This window comes from Hemiscyllium ocellatum, chromosome 36, assembly GCF_020745735.1.
Source record: "Hemiscyllium ocellatum isolate sHemOce1 chromosome 36, sHemOce1.pat.X.cur, whole genome shotgun sequence".
NCBI lineage: Eukaryota > Metazoa > Chordata > Chondrichthyes > Orectolobiformes > Hemiscylliidae > Hemiscyllium > Hemiscyllium ocellatum.
Genome location: NC_083436.1, coordinates 8,808,695 through 8,827,091, shown reverse-complemented (window position 1 = coordinate 8,827,091; position 18,397 = coordinate 8,808,695). Strand labels below are relative to the sequence as shown.

The 18,397-nt window shown below is 39.2% G+C and overlaps 1 protein-coding gene across 5 annotated transcripts in view; it reads right to left on the bottom strand.

The window, feature by feature from the left end:
• The window catches only part of kiaa1109 (KIAA1109 ortholog), a 407,563-nt gene that overhangs the window by 93,430 nt on the left and 295,736 nt on the right, over positions 1–18,397 (bottom strand). For all 5 annotated transcript variants that reach the window (XM_060851682.1, XM_060851684.1, XM_060851685.1 and 2 more), the window contains exons 55-58: positions 15,846–16,014; positions 14,353–14,564; positions 9,796–9,994; positions 2,248–2,307 (exon numbers count right to left, since the gene is read on the bottom strand). In XM_060851682.1, the coding sequence (XP_060707665.1) occupies positions 2,248–2,307; positions 9,796–9,994; positions 14,353–14,564; positions 15,846–16,014 (640 nt within the window). The remainder of the gene's footprint in view (positions 1–2,247; positions 2,308–9,795; positions 9,995–14,352; positions 14,565–15,845; positions 16,015–18,397) is intronic.

Here is an 18,397-nt window from a genome sequence, read left to right as displayed (position 1 = left end):
TATGAGAATTATGACTATAAGAAGAAAGATACTTCCACTGACTGCTGCAAATACAGTCATTACCACAACAACTGAAACACCATGCCCAGAAATGAAACTCTTTTCAGAAAATAGATTGGTATTGCTTGAGTTTAGACTAGAGTGGTGTTGGAAAAGCACAGCAGGTCAGGTAGCATCAAAGGAGCAGGAAAATCGACGTTTCATGCAAAAGCTTCCTGATGAAGGGCTTTTGCCTGAAACATCGATTTTCCTGCTTCCCGGATGTTGCCTGACCTGCTGTGCTTTTCCAGCACACACTAATTTAAACTCTGGTTTCCAGCATCTGCAGTCCTCACTTTTGCCTGGTATTGCTTGAGGGCAATGGGATTTTGTATAATAATGTACACATTGAAGTGGTTCTAGTTACGTTAAACTTAATAGGAATCAGGTCATCTGCACAGTATTCTGATGTAACCTAACAACTGTACAGGGAATTACAAACAAATAACAAAAGAACAAAGAATAGTACAGTGCAGAAACAGGTCCTTCGACCCATCAAACCTGTGCCAAATCCATCTACCTCTATTCTCTGCCTATTTATGTGTGTGTCAAGATGCCTCTTAGGTGTTGCAATTGTATCAGATTCTATTGCTTCTGTAAAATGCACCTGCCATCCTTTGTGTAAAAAGCTAACATCGCTCAGAATCCCTATAGCGTTAAAACAGGTCATTCGGCCCATCGAGTACACAATGACTCTTTGAGGAGCATCCCACCCAGACCTTTCCGTGACCAATTCACCTTGCCTCTACATCCCTGGACACTCTGGGCAATTTGGCATGGCAAATCCACCTAACCTGCACATCTTTGATCTGTGGGAGGAAACTGGAACCCTGGAGGAAACCCATGCAGACATGGGGAAAGATGAAAACTACACAGTTACCAAGGGTGGCATTGAACTTGGGTCCTTAGTAGTGTAAGGCAGCAGTGCTATCCACTGGGCCACTGTGCCACTCATCTCTTTTGGCATGGTGGCTCACTGGTTAACTCACAGCGCCAGGAACCCAAGTTCAATTTGAACCTCAGACTGTCTGAGTGGAGTATGCACGTTCTCCCCATGCCTGCATGGACATCTGCTGGGTGCTCTGGTTTCATCCTACAGCCTAAGGATGTGCAAGTTAGATGGATTGGCCATACTAAATTACCCAGTGTTCAGGGATGTGTAAATTAGGTGCATTAGCCAAGGGAAATGCAGGTTTATAGGGTTAAATTGGGCGGGGTTCTGGGTGGGATGCTCTTCAGAGAGTTAGAGTGAACTTGCCGGTCTGATTGGCCTGTTTCAATGCTATGGGGATTCTATTAAAATGAAATTCTATAAACTTTCCCCCAATTACCTTAAGCCTATGACTCCTAGTTATTGACATTTCTATCCTGGGAAAAAGACTCAGACTGTTCAATTTTGTAAACTTCTATCAAGATTAAACAGGTATTTGAACAAGGGGCACAGTCATAACCTTTACAAGATAAGGCTCCAACATAGTAAAAGAAGATGGGAAAAGAGGAAAGTTTAATTTGAAGAAGAAAGAGGAGTTTAGTGAATGATATGACAATAGGATTTGACAAAGGAACTGGAGCAGTAAATTCATAGATGGATTGAACCAAAAGATAAAGATTTCAACAGGCAGCTGAAAAATCAATTCGCTACAGGACAATCAGAAATTAACAAGTACAATAAGGTTATTGGTATCCAATATTGAGAATTAAGGTAAGGCTATCAACTGACTGGGAAAAGAACATGTCAGTCATCAGAAAAGATTACCCTGTCATGTATCACAGTACACATTAGAATGATCTCAGTGGAATGTGGAGTTGGCTGAGTGGAGTAGAACTCTGATGTAAGGTTGTGAATTACTGATTGCCTTCATTACTTATCCATTAAAGCTGAGCCAGAGACCAACATGAAGTTACAAATCCTGAAACAAAGACAAGTGATAGTAAAAATGTGGGACCTACACTCACATAAGGAGTCCAGAGTCAGGGTCCTGGCGATGGAACAAAGATCACTTTGTGTTTAAAAGGGTCATATTCTGTACAAGTTAAAAGTACTTGTATTTTGTTATTTAATGATTAATCTTACCATAAACTACATTTAATTTATTTAATCCTTCGTCAACTGCCCATATCTTGTTAGTTGTACAAGTTAAGGATTAGAAAAAAGGGTAAGTGCAACAGATGCTGATGTGAATAAAATCCAGAGAGAAAATAAATTACCTGCTGCAGCCTGCCCAGTAGTCCGTGAACATACTTCATATGTTCCATCTGGTACAACACCTGTGAGAACATTCGGAAATATCAAAATCAATTTAATCATTATAGCAATTGCCCTAACGTGATTGAATAACATTCTCCAAGTCAATTGGCTTGCTATTTAGAGTGATCTATAACTAAAAGGAAAGAAAACTTGGTTTAAGAAAACTACTTCACTCCTGATCAGAGCCACAGTGGACATTTGAAGTACAGGTCATTCGCCTATAATGCGCATTTCATCAGCGTGATTTGGCTAATACATGATTGATGAATTGGGGAATGATTCTTTTAAAAAATGCGAACTCCTGTTGGCTATTACACGATTCCATCCACGGTTACCTTATGTGCACCCTAGGCGTTTACTTCAGTCAAGGAAAAGAGGTTGGATGACAGAGCAAATTTTTCTGACATTACTGTTGATGTTTTTGAGAATGTTTTTAGAAATTATTGCAGGAGAAGCTGCAAAAAATGAGATGCCTTTTATAAGCTAAGCCCCAAGGACAATAAACTACGGCCATCTACTTCTGGACTAAATATTTTCTTTTGTTGCAACCCTACATCCAGAACTGCATCTGAAAGTAATGATGATGCTGATGATGACCCTCAGCCATCTTCAAAACAGTACTGTAACTCAGCAAACTCAGAAAACCCTTAAAGTGTTATATTTATTGTATTATTTCAATAAAATACACAATATTAACATTTACTTAGACTGTGCTATTGTTTATGTTAGGCTAACTACTACTTTTGTTTCGTGTTTTACTGTATTTTTGGTGGTTCGCCCTTAACCCTGTTTTTCCCATAGGCCCCATTATTTCTATAGCGTGATTTTCTATAACGAGGTCACACAAGAACACAACTACCATGTTATAGCAGAACAGACTCTATTTGATTACAATCATGCATGGTGGGTTAACACTCTGTTTTTAATAGAAATGCAATACAGAAATGCCTTAAGTGCTTCAGATACCCAGCTAAACCACAGAATTACATAAAATGTACAGTAGAGAAACAGGTCAGTTTCAGGCAGGTGATTATGCTCCACAAAAGCCTCCTTCCATTATTGTTATCTTCTATTTGAACATTCTCTTTAAAGCATCTATGCTACTGGTTGCAAACACTTCATGTGGATTTCATATTCGCAATACACACCGAGTAAGATATTTCTCCACAATTTGAAATTGCACCTTATAATGTAGGGTAACTATGTATCAGGATGATCTCAACTCCATCTTGTATTTACAGCTTATGGCTTTGGATTTTCCAATAAGTAAACTCACCTTCTACCCATAAAATCTATCAAAACTCTATATTTTGAGTGATCTTTCTCAGATCACTGGTCTCTATTTCCAAGAAAAGAATCCTAGTCAGTTCCCACACACTCAGTTCTCTTAGCATCTTGAAAACTTCTAACTTTTTTTAAACTGCACTATTAGCTGTATGCCCATTCGGCTAAACTATCCATGACTTTCTACTTTTGCGTTCCAACATGTGCCCCACAAACAAATGTAAATTATTAAATACACAGACAACAAAAATGGATCCAACACTGACCTCTGCTGGTGCATAACTTCCAATTTTTCTCCAGTTCATGCATCACCCATGTATTGTAACATTTTGATTCTAAGTATCAACCATTTTCTATCGATGCTGACATGTTTCCATCTGTCAAATTAGCCAGACTGCCAAGTGGAATTCTGGACTCTGGAGTGGGTTAATAGCATGGTAGGAGTTTCACCTTCTTTTCCCTTGTTATATTGCTGAACTTTTTTCCATAGCACCCAACTTTGGATTCCTCATTTCTCACACTGAACTCAACAATAATTTTGTGATCATTGTTTAGCTACTTGTAAATCAGGTATTTGCCCATACTTAATCTCCCTGAACTATATCTCACAATGCTTTTTTCCCTTCTTGTATTGGAAACATTCAGTTCTTAATGTCGCATAACGTTGCAGCACAGTGGAGCTCTGGAGTTCTTTCTGGTGATTTGACTAACACTTATTTATCAACAACTACCACAAAAATATATTATCTGGTTATTACGTTTCTGTTAATGACCAATAAAGAACCAAATAGTATACCACAGGAAATGACATCACCAACCCAAGGAAACGTAAACACATAAATAAAAAGTGGGCTATGCCATTAGTGCTTCATCTGGAGGCTCACTGATGTAACCTAGTATGGTGATGAAATGTCCGAAAACGAACCTTCCAACTCAGTGAGCAAACCTCCATCCAGAACCTCAACCTGAGCTACAAATCTTCTCAAAACTCGCTAACACCCATGGGCACAATATGCTAAAACTGGCCCAATAATGGGAAACCAATGCCATCCGACAGCGCCACCCGTGAACAGCTGTCCTTCCTGCACGAATGCCTAAGGAAAGAGATACTATCCAAATGTCTTAAATACAAACATCCCCTTAATACCCTGCTAGCCAAAAGACAGCAGAGCAAAACAGCTGCAGAATGCTTAGAGAAATAATTAATGATGTCCACAACAGACACCGTAAATACAACCAGGAAATTTTGCATCAGACATCTTTACTCACTAATGCATTAGACCATGAATGGACAGACACAGGACAACAAGCCATAGACATTAGACACTTGCTTAAAAATGTGTTGCTGGAAAAGCGCAGCAGGTCAGGCAGCATCAAAGGAGCAGGATAATCGACGTTTCGGGCATAACCCCTTCTTCAGGAATCTTCCTGAAGAAGGGCTTATGCCCGAAACATCGATTCTCCTGCTCCTTTGGTGCTGCCTGACCTGCTCCACCTTTCCAGCAACACATTTTTAAGCTCTGTTCTCCAGCAACTGCAATCCTCACTTTCCCATAGACATTAGACAGCAACAAACACAGAAAATGAAAAAAACTAGACACGTGGAAAAAAACTAGGCAAACTTACACGAAATAACAACACTGACAACATAGAAGCATGGATTAAAAAAAAACTTATCAGACTGACCCTTAACAGACACTGAAAAAGCCAAACCCAGCAAACCATCGAACAGACAGTTGCACCAACATTAAGCAGGAAAAAGGAAGGAAACACACAATACACGAGCAAGGAAAGTCCTACCTACAGACAAAGGACACTTGACAGTCACTTTAAATCAAAGAGAAAACGAACACACTGCAGATGCCAACACTTACCAACAAGTGGCAATTTACCTGAGCCCACAACTAGAGAACTGAATCACATCCCTACTCAAAAGAACCTCAGAAATCTGGAGAAATAAATAAGACCAACTTCCAAAAAAATGAAACCAGTCAGATCCAATATACCACACTTCTACAGATTACCCAAAATTCACAAACCAGGAGCACCCCCCCCCCCCCCCCCATAGTCTTGCTACCTGGAACACCAACTTACAGATTGGCCAAGGTGTTACACCAAAGACTAAAACACTTAGTAAAAGGCTCACGCCACTCCACCCAAGAATTCCTGAAGACCATCAAAGACACCAAGATAGAAGAGGATGAAATAATGGTCTCCTTGTACGCAACAGCCCTGTTCACATCCATCAACATCAACCTGGCCAAGAAAGCATTGACTACACTATTAGAAGACCCAAAGACACACACACACACACACCAAACACCACCAACTTCATCAGCAAGGAGAATATAATCACACTAGCGGACCTATGCCTTACCACCCACTTCACCTTCAACAACAAAACCTACAGTCAAACCAACGGAAAACCCATGGGATCTCTGCTATCAGGGTTCTTGGCAGAGGCAGTAATGCAGAGACTTGAACAAATAGCTCTACCAACCGTCCAACCCAAACTTTGGGTCCGCTACGTGGATAATACCTTTGTCATCACTAAACGCAACAAATTAGCAGAACCCTTCAAGACCATCAATAATACACTTACTGGCATAAAATTCACTAAAGAGAAGGAAAACAACAAACTGCCATTCCTAGATGTCACGGTACAGCGAACAGTCAATTGGGAAATTCAATCCAACGTCTACAGGAAAACAACATATATGGACCAAATACTGAACTACAGAAGCGATCATCCTAATATTCACAAACTAAGCTGCATGAGAACATTATTTCAATCAGCCACCACACACTGCAGCACAGAGAAACTATGCAGAGAAGAGAAAAACCATCTATACAACGTATTCAAAAAGAACGGGTACCCAACGAACACTGTCTGCCAATTTCTCAGCAACAAACCTAAACAAGCAGACAAAATACCACCAGAAACCGTAGCCAGTTTCCCCTAAATCAAAGACATCTCTGAAATGACTGCCAGACTACTCAGACCCTTGGCATCATGGTAGCCAACAAACCCATCAACACACAAAAGCAGCAGCTATCCAAACAATGAGCAAAATACTGTGCAAGGACTGTGACAAACACTACATTGGACAAACAGGCAAAAAAACTAGCCACCAGGATACATGAACATCAACTAGCCACAAAAGGACATGACACACTCTCCCTAGTATATTTACATACAAATGGGGAAGGACATGCGTAAGAATTCCTAGAAGCATTGCATTCCAACCGGAACTCTATCAACAAACACATTGACTTGGATCCCATTTACCAACCCCTGAGCAAAAGAACAGGAAATGACATCACCAATCCAAGGAAACCTAAACACACAAATCTAAAATGGGCCATACCACCAGTGCTTCATGCGATGATGTTACCTAATATGGTGATGGAACGTCTGAACCAGAACCTTTCAGCTCAGCAAGCAAACCTACATCGATAACAGTATACTTGCATTAATCCTGCTTCTCACTAGCCTTTCTTTTTCATTATGCAAATGTCTCTGATTTACAAGCTACACATATTCTAAGCACTCACCTTGTGTTGCCCCTGCCCTATAAACCTGTCCTTGAGCCTATCTGTTTCAGATTCACAAGGACTGCAACCTGACCAGACACTGATGCAAAATAAAGAAATTGAGAAAGAAAAGGAAATTGATCACAAAGAAACACCCCGTCACCAGAGTACAAGAATTAAGTTTATTTTAACAGATAGTTTAAAGGTGGAACATACTAGGCAGTACACAGATGTATGCCGAGTGAGTGAATAAACAGCACATAGGGTTGACAGGGTTAGTAGTTTCAGGCAATGTTGCAGGCAATAGTGAGAGCAATAGAGGAGAATGACCCTTGGTGGGAGGTAGGTACAGTAGCAGAGAAAGAATAAGTGTGAGGTATTGGAAAAACAATTGTGGCAATTAGACTGGCTGAGTGGAGAAACACATTCACCTTCTTTCTATATTGCTAAGTATTTCTTCAGACAACCGAGTGTGCTTTAAGTGAGGTAGCCAACCTTGTCATGGTTTCCGATGCTGGTGCTAGGGGATGAAGAAATCCTGTGTCGGCACATACCATCCAGCATAACCTCCAGCACTCTGTCCCAAACAGACGTGTCGATTTACTCATGTCTACCATGTCCAGGGCAAATATCAGCAACCATGCAGGGCAGTGCCAGATTGGCTGTTTGCCTGGGTGCACAATGGACCTCCCCAGTGAATTCTGGATATCTGTCGAGTAGTGAATTGTTCTGGGACTAGCATGCAGTTATTGAACATGAGTCACATTATATGGGTATACTAGGTAATCAGTGAGGTACATTTGCTAAGATACAGCAGAAGAACTTGCTAAGCCTCATGGCAACAATGCTCCAAAAATCTCAACAATTCAGATTTAGCCAATCATATCTAAGATGCAGCCCAATGAAAGTTTACAGGAGTTAAGTCTTAACAGAGGTCTTGAAATGAGAACTAAGACCTTTACTAGGTGCCAAACCGTCCCTATGGTTTTCAGCAAATTTAAATAGCAGTCCAAACCTCCAAACTCATCTACTACTTCAGTAACTGACAGCTACAGGTTATCAGCAACTAACCTAAGCATGGTCACTGATCCCTTTAAAATAATGCAGATGAGCGTACTTTCTGAATTCATGTCCAACTGTATGATTTTAAGAGTGTTTGTCGGCTGGAATGCTGACATGAAAATTGCACCATTGACATCAAATAGGCTTTATATGCTGACTGTTGTTTCATGACTGATGTTACTTCTTATTTATTCCTTCATGCGATGTGGATGGCGCTGGCTGGACCAGCATGCATTGTTCATCCCTAATTGCCCTTGAACTAACTGGCTTGTTAGGCAGAGTGCAGTTAAGAGCCAACTACATTGCTGTGAGTCTGGACTCTCATGATGGATTTTCTTCCATAACAGACAGGTAAACCAGATGGGTATTTATGACAATTAACAATTGTTACATGGTTGCCATTTAGTTCCATATTTTAAATGAATTTAAATTTCACTGAGCCAGACAGGGATGTTCTTCCCAGTCAGGGAACGTTCAGCAGTCAAGGATATTTGGCCTCGGATCTTCTGGTGACCTTCCTCCAAGGCAGAATTCGGGATACAGAACAACGCAGAGTTGCTGAGCCAAGGCTGATAGCCAAATTAGGTACCCATGAAGAAGGCTTCAAGTCACACTACAGGTGACTCCACCACACTACACACACGCACTCTTACACACGATCACACTCATGCACACCCGCGCTCTCAGACACACACTCACATGCACACTCTCTTACAGGCATATAACTCTGTCACACTTGTGCACACACTCTAACAAGCACACACACACAAACAAACACTCTCACACATGTACGCGCACACACACAAGTCTATGGGGTGATTTTGCAGATTTGTATTTTCAGTTACATTCTGTTTTGTTCAAAAGGCACACAATTTGCAGGAAGTCAGTCCACATGACATTTTATAAATTCCCACTTTGGAAATAGAATCAGTCTGACTCAAGGTTGGAATACAGACAGATTCTAATCTCACACCATTAACGCATTGTCTGAGCTGAGATTTCACTTTTTTATAAAACCTTAAGTTATCTTGGGAATGTGACTTGAAACAAATTCTGGGATTTACATAATAATGAATCGAAACCTGCAATCCATTCTAAGTGCAAATCTAGGTTTGTTCAATACATTGCATCAGTTGTAAGTCAGTTTGATCTTTTATTATAAATTCTGCGTCCTATGGTTCTGCCTCACTAGCTATCTGACAAAGGAGCAGCGCTCTGAAAGCTTGTACTTCGAAATAAACCTGTTGGACTATAACCTGGTGTTGTGTGATTTTTAACTTAAATCTCACTGACTGCCATGCTGGGATTCAAACCCATGTCTCCAGAACAGGCTGGCCTCTGGATCACTATTTCAATGATATTACCAGTATGCCACCACCTCCCCAGTTGCCTACTCTGCATACGTCTGCATAAACTCCTATCCCCAGCACTAACAACCTAATTGAAATGATTATCTGCACAGTTTGCATTGGAAATGTACATATATCTCTGTTTTGGGTTTGACAGGACTTCTAGAACATCAAAATTTTGCAGTCTCTTTGTCCATTCTTTTTAATACAGTTTGCAATGGGGATAGGGCTTGGAGTGAGAAAGAAAGAAAGCAAGACAAGTTGTAAGTAGAAACTCACAAGCATTCATTACTATATCACCCTGTAGTTCTGGTTTCCAGTCATCCCAACTAGTTTCAAATCCATCAGCAAACCGTATGCAGAAATTTTTGAAGTGACCCTTGCTGACGAGGGATTCAGATGAACAAGCGGTGATCAAAGTGCTCTCAATCGTAAGAACCATAGCTGACCCAGGATCAAAATCAATATTGTGATTACCCTGCCAAAACCAATCAAAATTCATTGTCAAATAAAAGTTTCCATTGTCCAACATAAAATATATTTATGTATCTCCTTTCACAGAATGAAATGTCCCAAGACACCTCACAGTGGCACTATAAAAAATAAATTATAAGCCAGAAATGATGATATTAGATCAGATGAAAGCTGGGTCAAAAAGACAGATTTTAAGTGCCTTAAAGGAGGAAAATGAGGTACAGAGAGAGACAGAGGTTTAAACAAGGAATTTCAAAGCTTGAAGTTGAAACAATGGGAGACATGACTGCCAATACTGTAGGAATTAAAAGTGGAGTTGCAGAGGTCAGAATTTAATGAGTGTAACTATCTCAGACGGTTATATAGCTGGAGGACCTTAGAGTGATAGGAAAGGGCAGAGCCATGAAGAGATTTGAAATCAAGAATGAGAATTTCAAGACATAATAGTGGCCAGGTCAATGCAGGCCATCAAGTACACAAATGAAAAGGAGAACAGGAGTGTTACGGCAGGGACAGTTGAGGTTTGGATGGCCTCAGGCACACAAGGGGTAAAGTGTGGGAGACCAGCCAGGAATAATATGGAATCGTTGAGTCAAGCGGTAACAAAAGGTATGAATGAGGGTTTCAGCAGCAGATGAGCTACTACAACAGATGTAAAAATCAGATGATCTTATAGAGGTAAAAGCAGATGGTCTTAGTGATGTAATTAGTTTGAAGGCAGAAGGTTACCTTGGGATCAATCATGACACTAAAGTTACAAACTGACTTAATCACAAGTTATTGCCAAGGAGTTGTAGCTAAGGAATGGAGTTTGGTGCAGGGACTGCAAGCAAAGGTTTGAACTTCCCAATTTTAATAAACAGAATAAAAGGTCTTTCAGCTATTCACAATAAGGTAACATTTTGTATTTGCTGTAATATGAATACATTTTTATTGTAAATAAGCCTGGAATTAACTGATTACTTCATCATTATTTCAATGGAGATTGGAACTCTTGCTTTTAATGGTAGCAGAAGAATAGCACAACAATGTTAATACTGTCAATATCAATAATAATAATTAAGTTTTAACTTAAAAATGTTAAATTGATAACAGCAACACCAAAGTAATAGCCTATTTCTTTTAGGTTTATGACAAAACAAATCACAAGCTAGATTTTGTGAATTCAAATCCAAAGTTTCAAGCTAAACTGGGACAATTTGATCCAGTTTTAATTCTAATGAATTTGTTATTCAATGTTGCATATCAATATGTTACCTTCAAAAATGGTTAAACTAAAAATGTTACACAATGTATCAGTTTTTGTCATTCCTTGCTGACTAAATAGTTTTAAGCTTCCTTTGACAGTGTTTACAGATGGCCGAGATACCAAATCAAATATATGAATAGAGGAAGGAGAGTGGACCAAATGTAGAAGAAATGTGACATGGGGAAATATGACAGCTGGAACACAGGCAGTAGCATACTAACACAAATTTAAAGTCAAATCATTTGGGATCAGTTTATCAGTATTTGGCAACGTAAAGCAGTAAAGTTGAAGGCATGAATACAGGTGAGATTTGCTGGACCTGCTTGTTATGAGCCATTGCACAGTCTGCTTTCTGGTTGATTCTATTCATGCAGAGTAATTGAAAGTTGGTAGTGAAAAGTCTCAGGCTTTCAAGGAGCTGGGCCCAAGATACACCGGGAGATAGAAAAGATGTAGGAAAGGCCAAGTTACAGTGATCATGGGCGATTTCAATATGCAGATGGGCTGGGAAAATCAGGTTGATAATGGATTGCAAAAAAAGGAATTTGTGGAATGTCTACAAAATAGCTTTTTGGCACAGCTTGTGGTGGAGCCCACTAGAGAACAGGCAGTACTGGATTTAGTGTTGTGCAATGAGGTAGACTTGATAAGGGAGCTTAAGATGAAGGAATCCTAAGGAGGCAGTGATCATAATATGATTGAATGTACTCTGCGGTTTGACAGGGAGAAGGTGGAATCAGATGTAACAGTTTTACAGCTGAATAAAGGCAACTGCAAAGGCATGAGGGAGGAGCTGGATAGAATTGACTGGGAGAGGAGCATAGCAGGAAAGACAGTGGGACAGCAATGGTGGAGGCCTCTCAAAGTAATTCAGGAGACACAGTAGAGATTCATCCTGAGGAAAAAGAAGCATGCTACAGGGAGGATGAGGCAACCATGGATGACTAGGTTCAAAGAGAGGTAGCTGAAGAGATAGCGGAGGCATTAGTCATGATCTTTCAAGCATCACTAGAGTCAGGGAGGGTGCCAGAGAACTGGAAAATCACTAACATCACACCCGTGTTTAAAAAGGGAAAAGGGCAAAAGACAGAAAATTACAGACCAATTAGACTAACCTTGGTCATGGATAAGATCCTGGAATCCATTGCGAAGGATGAGATTTCTGAATACTTGGAAGTGCATAGCAAAATAGGGCAAAGTCAGCATCATTTCATTCAGGGGAGGTCATGCCTGACAAATCTGCCAGAATTCTTTGAGGAAGTAACGGGCAAGCTAGACCAAGGATGTTATCTACCTGGATTTCATGAAGGCCTTTGTCAAGGTGCCACACAGGAGGCTACTGAGTGAGATAAGGGTCAGAGGTAAGGTGCCAGCATGAATAGAAGCTTGGCTGTCTGGCAGAAAGCAGAGTGGGGATAAAAGGATTCTTCTCAGGATGGCAGCCGGTGACAAGTGGTATTCCGCAAGGCTTAGTGTTGGGACAATTTTTCACTTTATACATTAATGATCTAGATGAAGGAACTGAGAGCATTCTGGCTAAGTTTGCAGACAATACAAAGATAGGTAGAGGGATAGGTAGCATTGAGAAGGTGGGGAAACTGCAGAAGGATTTGGACAGGCTAGGAAAGTGGTAAAGGAGTGGTGGATGGAGAAATGTGGGAAAGTATGAGGTCATGCACTTTGGTGGGAAGAAATAGAGGAATGGACTATTTTCTATATGGGGAGAAAATTCATAAGTCTGAAGTGCAAAGAGACTTGGGAGTTCTAGTCCAGGATTCTCTCAAGGTTGACGTTGGGTCAATAGTTCGGAAGGCAAATGCAATGATGGAATTTATTTTCAAAAGACTTGAATATAAAAGCAGGGATATACTTCTGAGGCTCTAAAAAGGCTCTAGCAGAGCACATTTGGAGTATTGCGAGCAGTTTTGGACCCCATATCTCAGGATGGATGTACTGGCCCTGGACTGAGGAAGTTCATGAGAATGATCCCAGGAATGAAAAACTTAGCATATGAGGATAGTTTGAGGACTCTGGGTCTATACTCAATGGATTTTAGAAGGGTGAGGGGGGATCTAATTGAAACTTACAGAATATTGAATGGCCTGGAGACAACAGATGTTGGGTAGATGTTTCCATTGATGGAGAGACTCGGACGCGAGGATACAGTCTTAGAGTAAAGGGGAGACCTTTTAGAATGGAGAAAAGGAGAAACTTCTTCAGCTAGAGAATGGTGAATCCATGGAATTCATCACCACAGAAGGCTGTGGAGGCCAGATCATTAAGTATGTTTAAGACTGAGGTAGGCTCTTGAGTATGAGGGGGATCAAGGGTTTAGGGGAGAGAGCAGGAGAATGGGATTGAGGAACTTATCAGCTATGATTGAATGGTGGAGCAGACTCGATGAGTTGAATGGCCTAATTTCTGCTAAGTCTTATGGTCTTATGAACTCAAGTCCCTTGCATATGAAATTCAGAAAAGATTTTTGAAGCAAAATGGAACATTATTTTTGAGTATGGCACTTCAGATGCAATGGATACATACTGGTGCCAAGACATTTTCTCCAATATATGAAAAAAAGGAACAAAAATAGGGGTGTGAAGAGAAGAGAGTGCCAATTGAACTGTTTACAAAATCTGAAAGTTCTGCCAACAGGTAAATTTCAATCAAGTACAAATGAACTTCAATGATGACCAAGATATTGAAATCAGTGAGTAGCTGAACCATTACAGCAAGGTCTCAGAACTGAGCTCTGATATTTGCATTCTAGCTGCAGCAAGACTTTAGCAATTATAATAACAATTAAAAAATAGCATCATGGCAACTGCAGTTGAGAAAGCAAACTTATCGAAAAGCATGGCTATTTGGATTACTCGAGGGAGATTCTGGCCCTTAAAAAACTGTTTCAACAAGGAATCAGTATTCATGCAAGAAAATCACTCAAAAGGAAGAAAAACTGTTGTGCTGCAACTGAACACTCATAATATTCAACTGCTTATTATCTTAAATTATCCTATTCTTTTTTTGGTATGTTATGAGTGTTCAGTTGCAGCATGACAGTAATAGCAAATAGCAGTTGAGTTGACTGTTTCTGCTGCAGCGTATTAGTATGCTACCTGTATAGTGCTGGTGATAGGTAAGCAGATGCCCAAATCATTCACAGTTAGCTGCAAAAAGAGTGTGCCAAATGCTTGGGCAGAGGTCTGCTGGATTCCAGGCAGTTTGTCAACAACTTCTTTTGTAGCCACATGGATGTCCTTGTGCAGTGCCATCCGCTGTTCATTCCAATTGTCATAAGCTGCTTTGTAGTTCAGCCAGAAAAGGACAGCTTCAAAATGAAAAGTGATGAATAAATTAATAATCAAATTTAAGCATTCATATAATCATATTTTTTTTGCATGCTTAAATAGACTTTTCAATCCTTCATGGATTTTTGTGTATCGAACATATAACTCATTTGCAATATAACGTAAGAACCTAAAAATCAGTGTTTAGATTACTGTGTGAATCTCAATTCTAAGATAAGGCCACGATGAGATACATACATTTTACCTTATTATACAGCACCAGCTTGAGTGCAAAATGATCGTTAAAAATCTTCACTCAAGAAGTTGCAGTCAAAATTCAATGTCAAAACATTCTGTCTGGAATTGAAAGCTGCAACTACTATTTCAAATTCCAAAATTTGCACTGGTGCATTCCCAATTCTGTATTAATTTAGAAATACCTGTATATAATTCAACCTACTCTTATGGACATAAGTTTGAAATGTTGATTTCCACTTATGATAAGGTGTGGTGTTGCATCTGGTGAATAAGCAAATGTTATTATGCTATGTAATCCACCTTGTTTTATCAAGGCCAATGGTTGAAATGAGTCATATACTTTTATGAATTAGTATGGAATTTTTAATTCAAGTTTTGAGAATCAAATTCTGCAACTTTGACAGTTTGCCAAAAGAAAAAACTGTATATCCTTTATTGTGACATATTCTATACCATATCTTTTTTTAAAGCCTTGAATGCACAAGTTGTAGGTTTCAGGATAGCGAGAAACTGAGGCTTACTATGCTTAGTTAGAGGAATGCTAATGTTCAACAGAATTAGGATAGAGATAATGAGTTTCAGCAACACTTTGGAGGAAAGAAGCTTACTAACAGAGTAAAATTGACTCAGTGGCAAATTTCATCTCACTGATGGATCTTTAAATATTGTAGGGTTTGATGTTTGCTGCTTTTGCAGCAGCGGAAAGTAAAACCTCTGCCAGAACTGTGTGGTGGAATGCCAACACAAAATCTGATGGCACTGAATAATTCATGCAGTGTCTGAAAGTATAGAAGAACAGAAGCTGGAATTTGATGGCAATGGCTCAAAAACCCTTGAGTGTGAAATCACCAATTGGAGAGATATGGGGATTGACAAAGGTTTCAGAATTCCACACAACTGAAATTGCTGGACAATCTGGCAATTGTGACACCCAGAGAAGGATCCCGGAGAGTGCGGCAGCACTGAGGAAGAGTTTGGTTGAGCTAGCTTGCTTGGTTAGGTCAGTGGGTTTTGGCATTGGGTAACAGAAGTTGGTTATATTTCTATTGACTGAAAAAGCATACCTCTGTCAAAAGCCACAGGTTGTGCATATATTATTGGTCGACTAAGTGTGATGAGAACAGCTTCCCTATCAAAAGCACCACTGATCTCTTCTTGAAGCGCATTCCTCAATCCAATCCGTGTTTTGAAATATGCTACTTGATGAAAATCTGAACCAGCTTCTTCATAGACCTAAAGTAGGACATAAGCAATAGGAATAAAACATCTTCAATAATCAAGACTGTGGTAAAAAAAATTAAACCGAGGGCAAACAAAGTAAGACATAATGAAAATTATTAAACTAGAACATATGAAGGCAGAAGAATGTTGGGTGCTCGAGTACAATGGGGATAAAACCACAAGTGAATAGACTAACTTAACCTTCAACATTTCCACTCAATAATTTAAAAGAAAAGCTTAGCTGATGTAAGACTTTTGATCCTAAAAGAAAAATCAATGGTCTTACAAATGCCACGGAGTCTCCAATAACAAAGAACTGTGGATGCTTCCTGACTCAAAGAAGGGTCACTGGCCTTAAAACGTTAACTCTTTCCATTCACAAATACTGCCAGACCTGCTGAGTTTCTCCAGAATTTCTGTTTTTGTTTCAATACTACAATGCTGTTGATTGAAGAATTAATTTACAATATGCACTGCTTTGCATTGAGAGAAATAATAAATAAATAACTTTTTATTGAAGATAAATTGAAAAATGTGAAGTTCATGAAACTTAGAAATTAGATGGAGATGAAATACACATTTGTATCACAATACATTACACTAAGGTAAAGAAAAATGGTGCCAAATTGGGCTGGCAGCTCTCAGGTGAAGGCAGTCATCCTGCTCAGGACGACAATATCAGTAATTAGGTTGTTAATGAACTTCCCTTTGCATGGAAGAATTCCAGCAGTTGACCATGTGTGTTGCCAACTGGCATTTCCAGCCACAGTAAGTGAAGATTTTTTGGGAAAAGTCTGCCTGATATTGGAGTCTGATCAAGGGTAATCCTGCTGCCAGCTTCTAAGAAGGGGCAAAAGGTGATTTTAAGATTTATAGGCTAGTAAACCTATAAATCTGTAGAAAATAAACATGAAAAGGTAACATGGAGAACAAGAAACACATAAGTAACAATGCTAAGAACAATTTTATAGGAGGAAGATCAAGCTGTTGAACTTCAAAAGATAATTGATCTTGTGGCAAAATGAATTTGAGTAATATTGCACAGCCACATATTTAACTTCAGCTAGATTTTTGACATGGTATCATAGAAAAGAGAAGCCCTAAATTTCAGAAGCTATGAGGTAGGGAGTTCCTCTTGCAGCAGACCAGAAATCTACTCAGTCAGAGGAGACGACATATCACATGAATATAGAAGTGTTGTTGAACATCAGAATAGAGAAAACTTAATTAAAGAGGTACAGTGGGTATTAATATGGGGATCATTTTGTTTCTCAATGATTTCTCAACATGATAAAATTAAATATTCTTCAAAGGGTGAAAGAAAAAAGGATTAGAAATGACAGGAGATAAAATACAAAAAGGCAACTAAACAAACTGTCAAATGACACATTTAAAATGAACACATGTAAGGTCACAAGAATAGGAAAGGGGAAGAAGTGCAAGATCAAAAAAAAACTAATCAGACCATTCACTGATTAGTTCATTGATTTCACCAGCAGAGTCAAAGCAAAGCAAAATAAATCTTAAATAATTAAAAGGAGTAGAGGTATTAATGAATTGGTATAGGCTCACTGCATGTGCATAGTTCATTTTATCAATGCATAGTGGGAATACCAGTATGTGTGCAAAGGGGTAAATTAATATACCGACACCAAGGTTATAAGCAGAGATGAGCAAAGCAAAGAATATATGCATCAGATAGAAGATTGCAATGTGTGAAAAATCAAAGATTCAAAAGGGTACAGATAAAATGAATGCTAATTAAACATTTTACATAATTTCAAAATTGTGTGGGTATTAAAAGCTAAGAGACTGGATAGACAAGCAATGGAGAGTTGTGGAATATGCTGCCTGAGGTGACCATGTGTAATAATATTAGCAACTGAAGACTACTGAAGTAGCTTTCTGCTATTAGATATAGTCTAGTAGAATATTATTTAACCTCTGAATTAGGTTGTTGAATAACAATTATAATTGCTGTAAAACGTAAATCAATTATGCTCAATTGTATTTTGACCTTTTTTCACCATTTTGTGGAGAACCGCATTTTAATTTTTTTCCAAATGCAGTAACCATGATTATGTAGTCATGCTGCACCCAATATTCCTTTAAATTGCAATGGAGTGGAGGACCAACTGGTTTACATAAGCTTCCCCCACATTCAGTCATGGGCTATAGATGCTGTTGGCAAGACCAGCAGTTTTTTTTTTGATCCCCAATTAATTTTAAGATGATGTAGTGAAAAACCTTCTTAAACCACTGCAGTTTGTAATGAATGCGCACCCATAGTAGTTTTGGCTAGGTAATTCTTGGATTTTGACTGAGCGACAATGAAGGAATGGCAATTTTGTTTTCAAATAAGAATTCAGTGCTCCCATACAATTGCTCTTTTTGT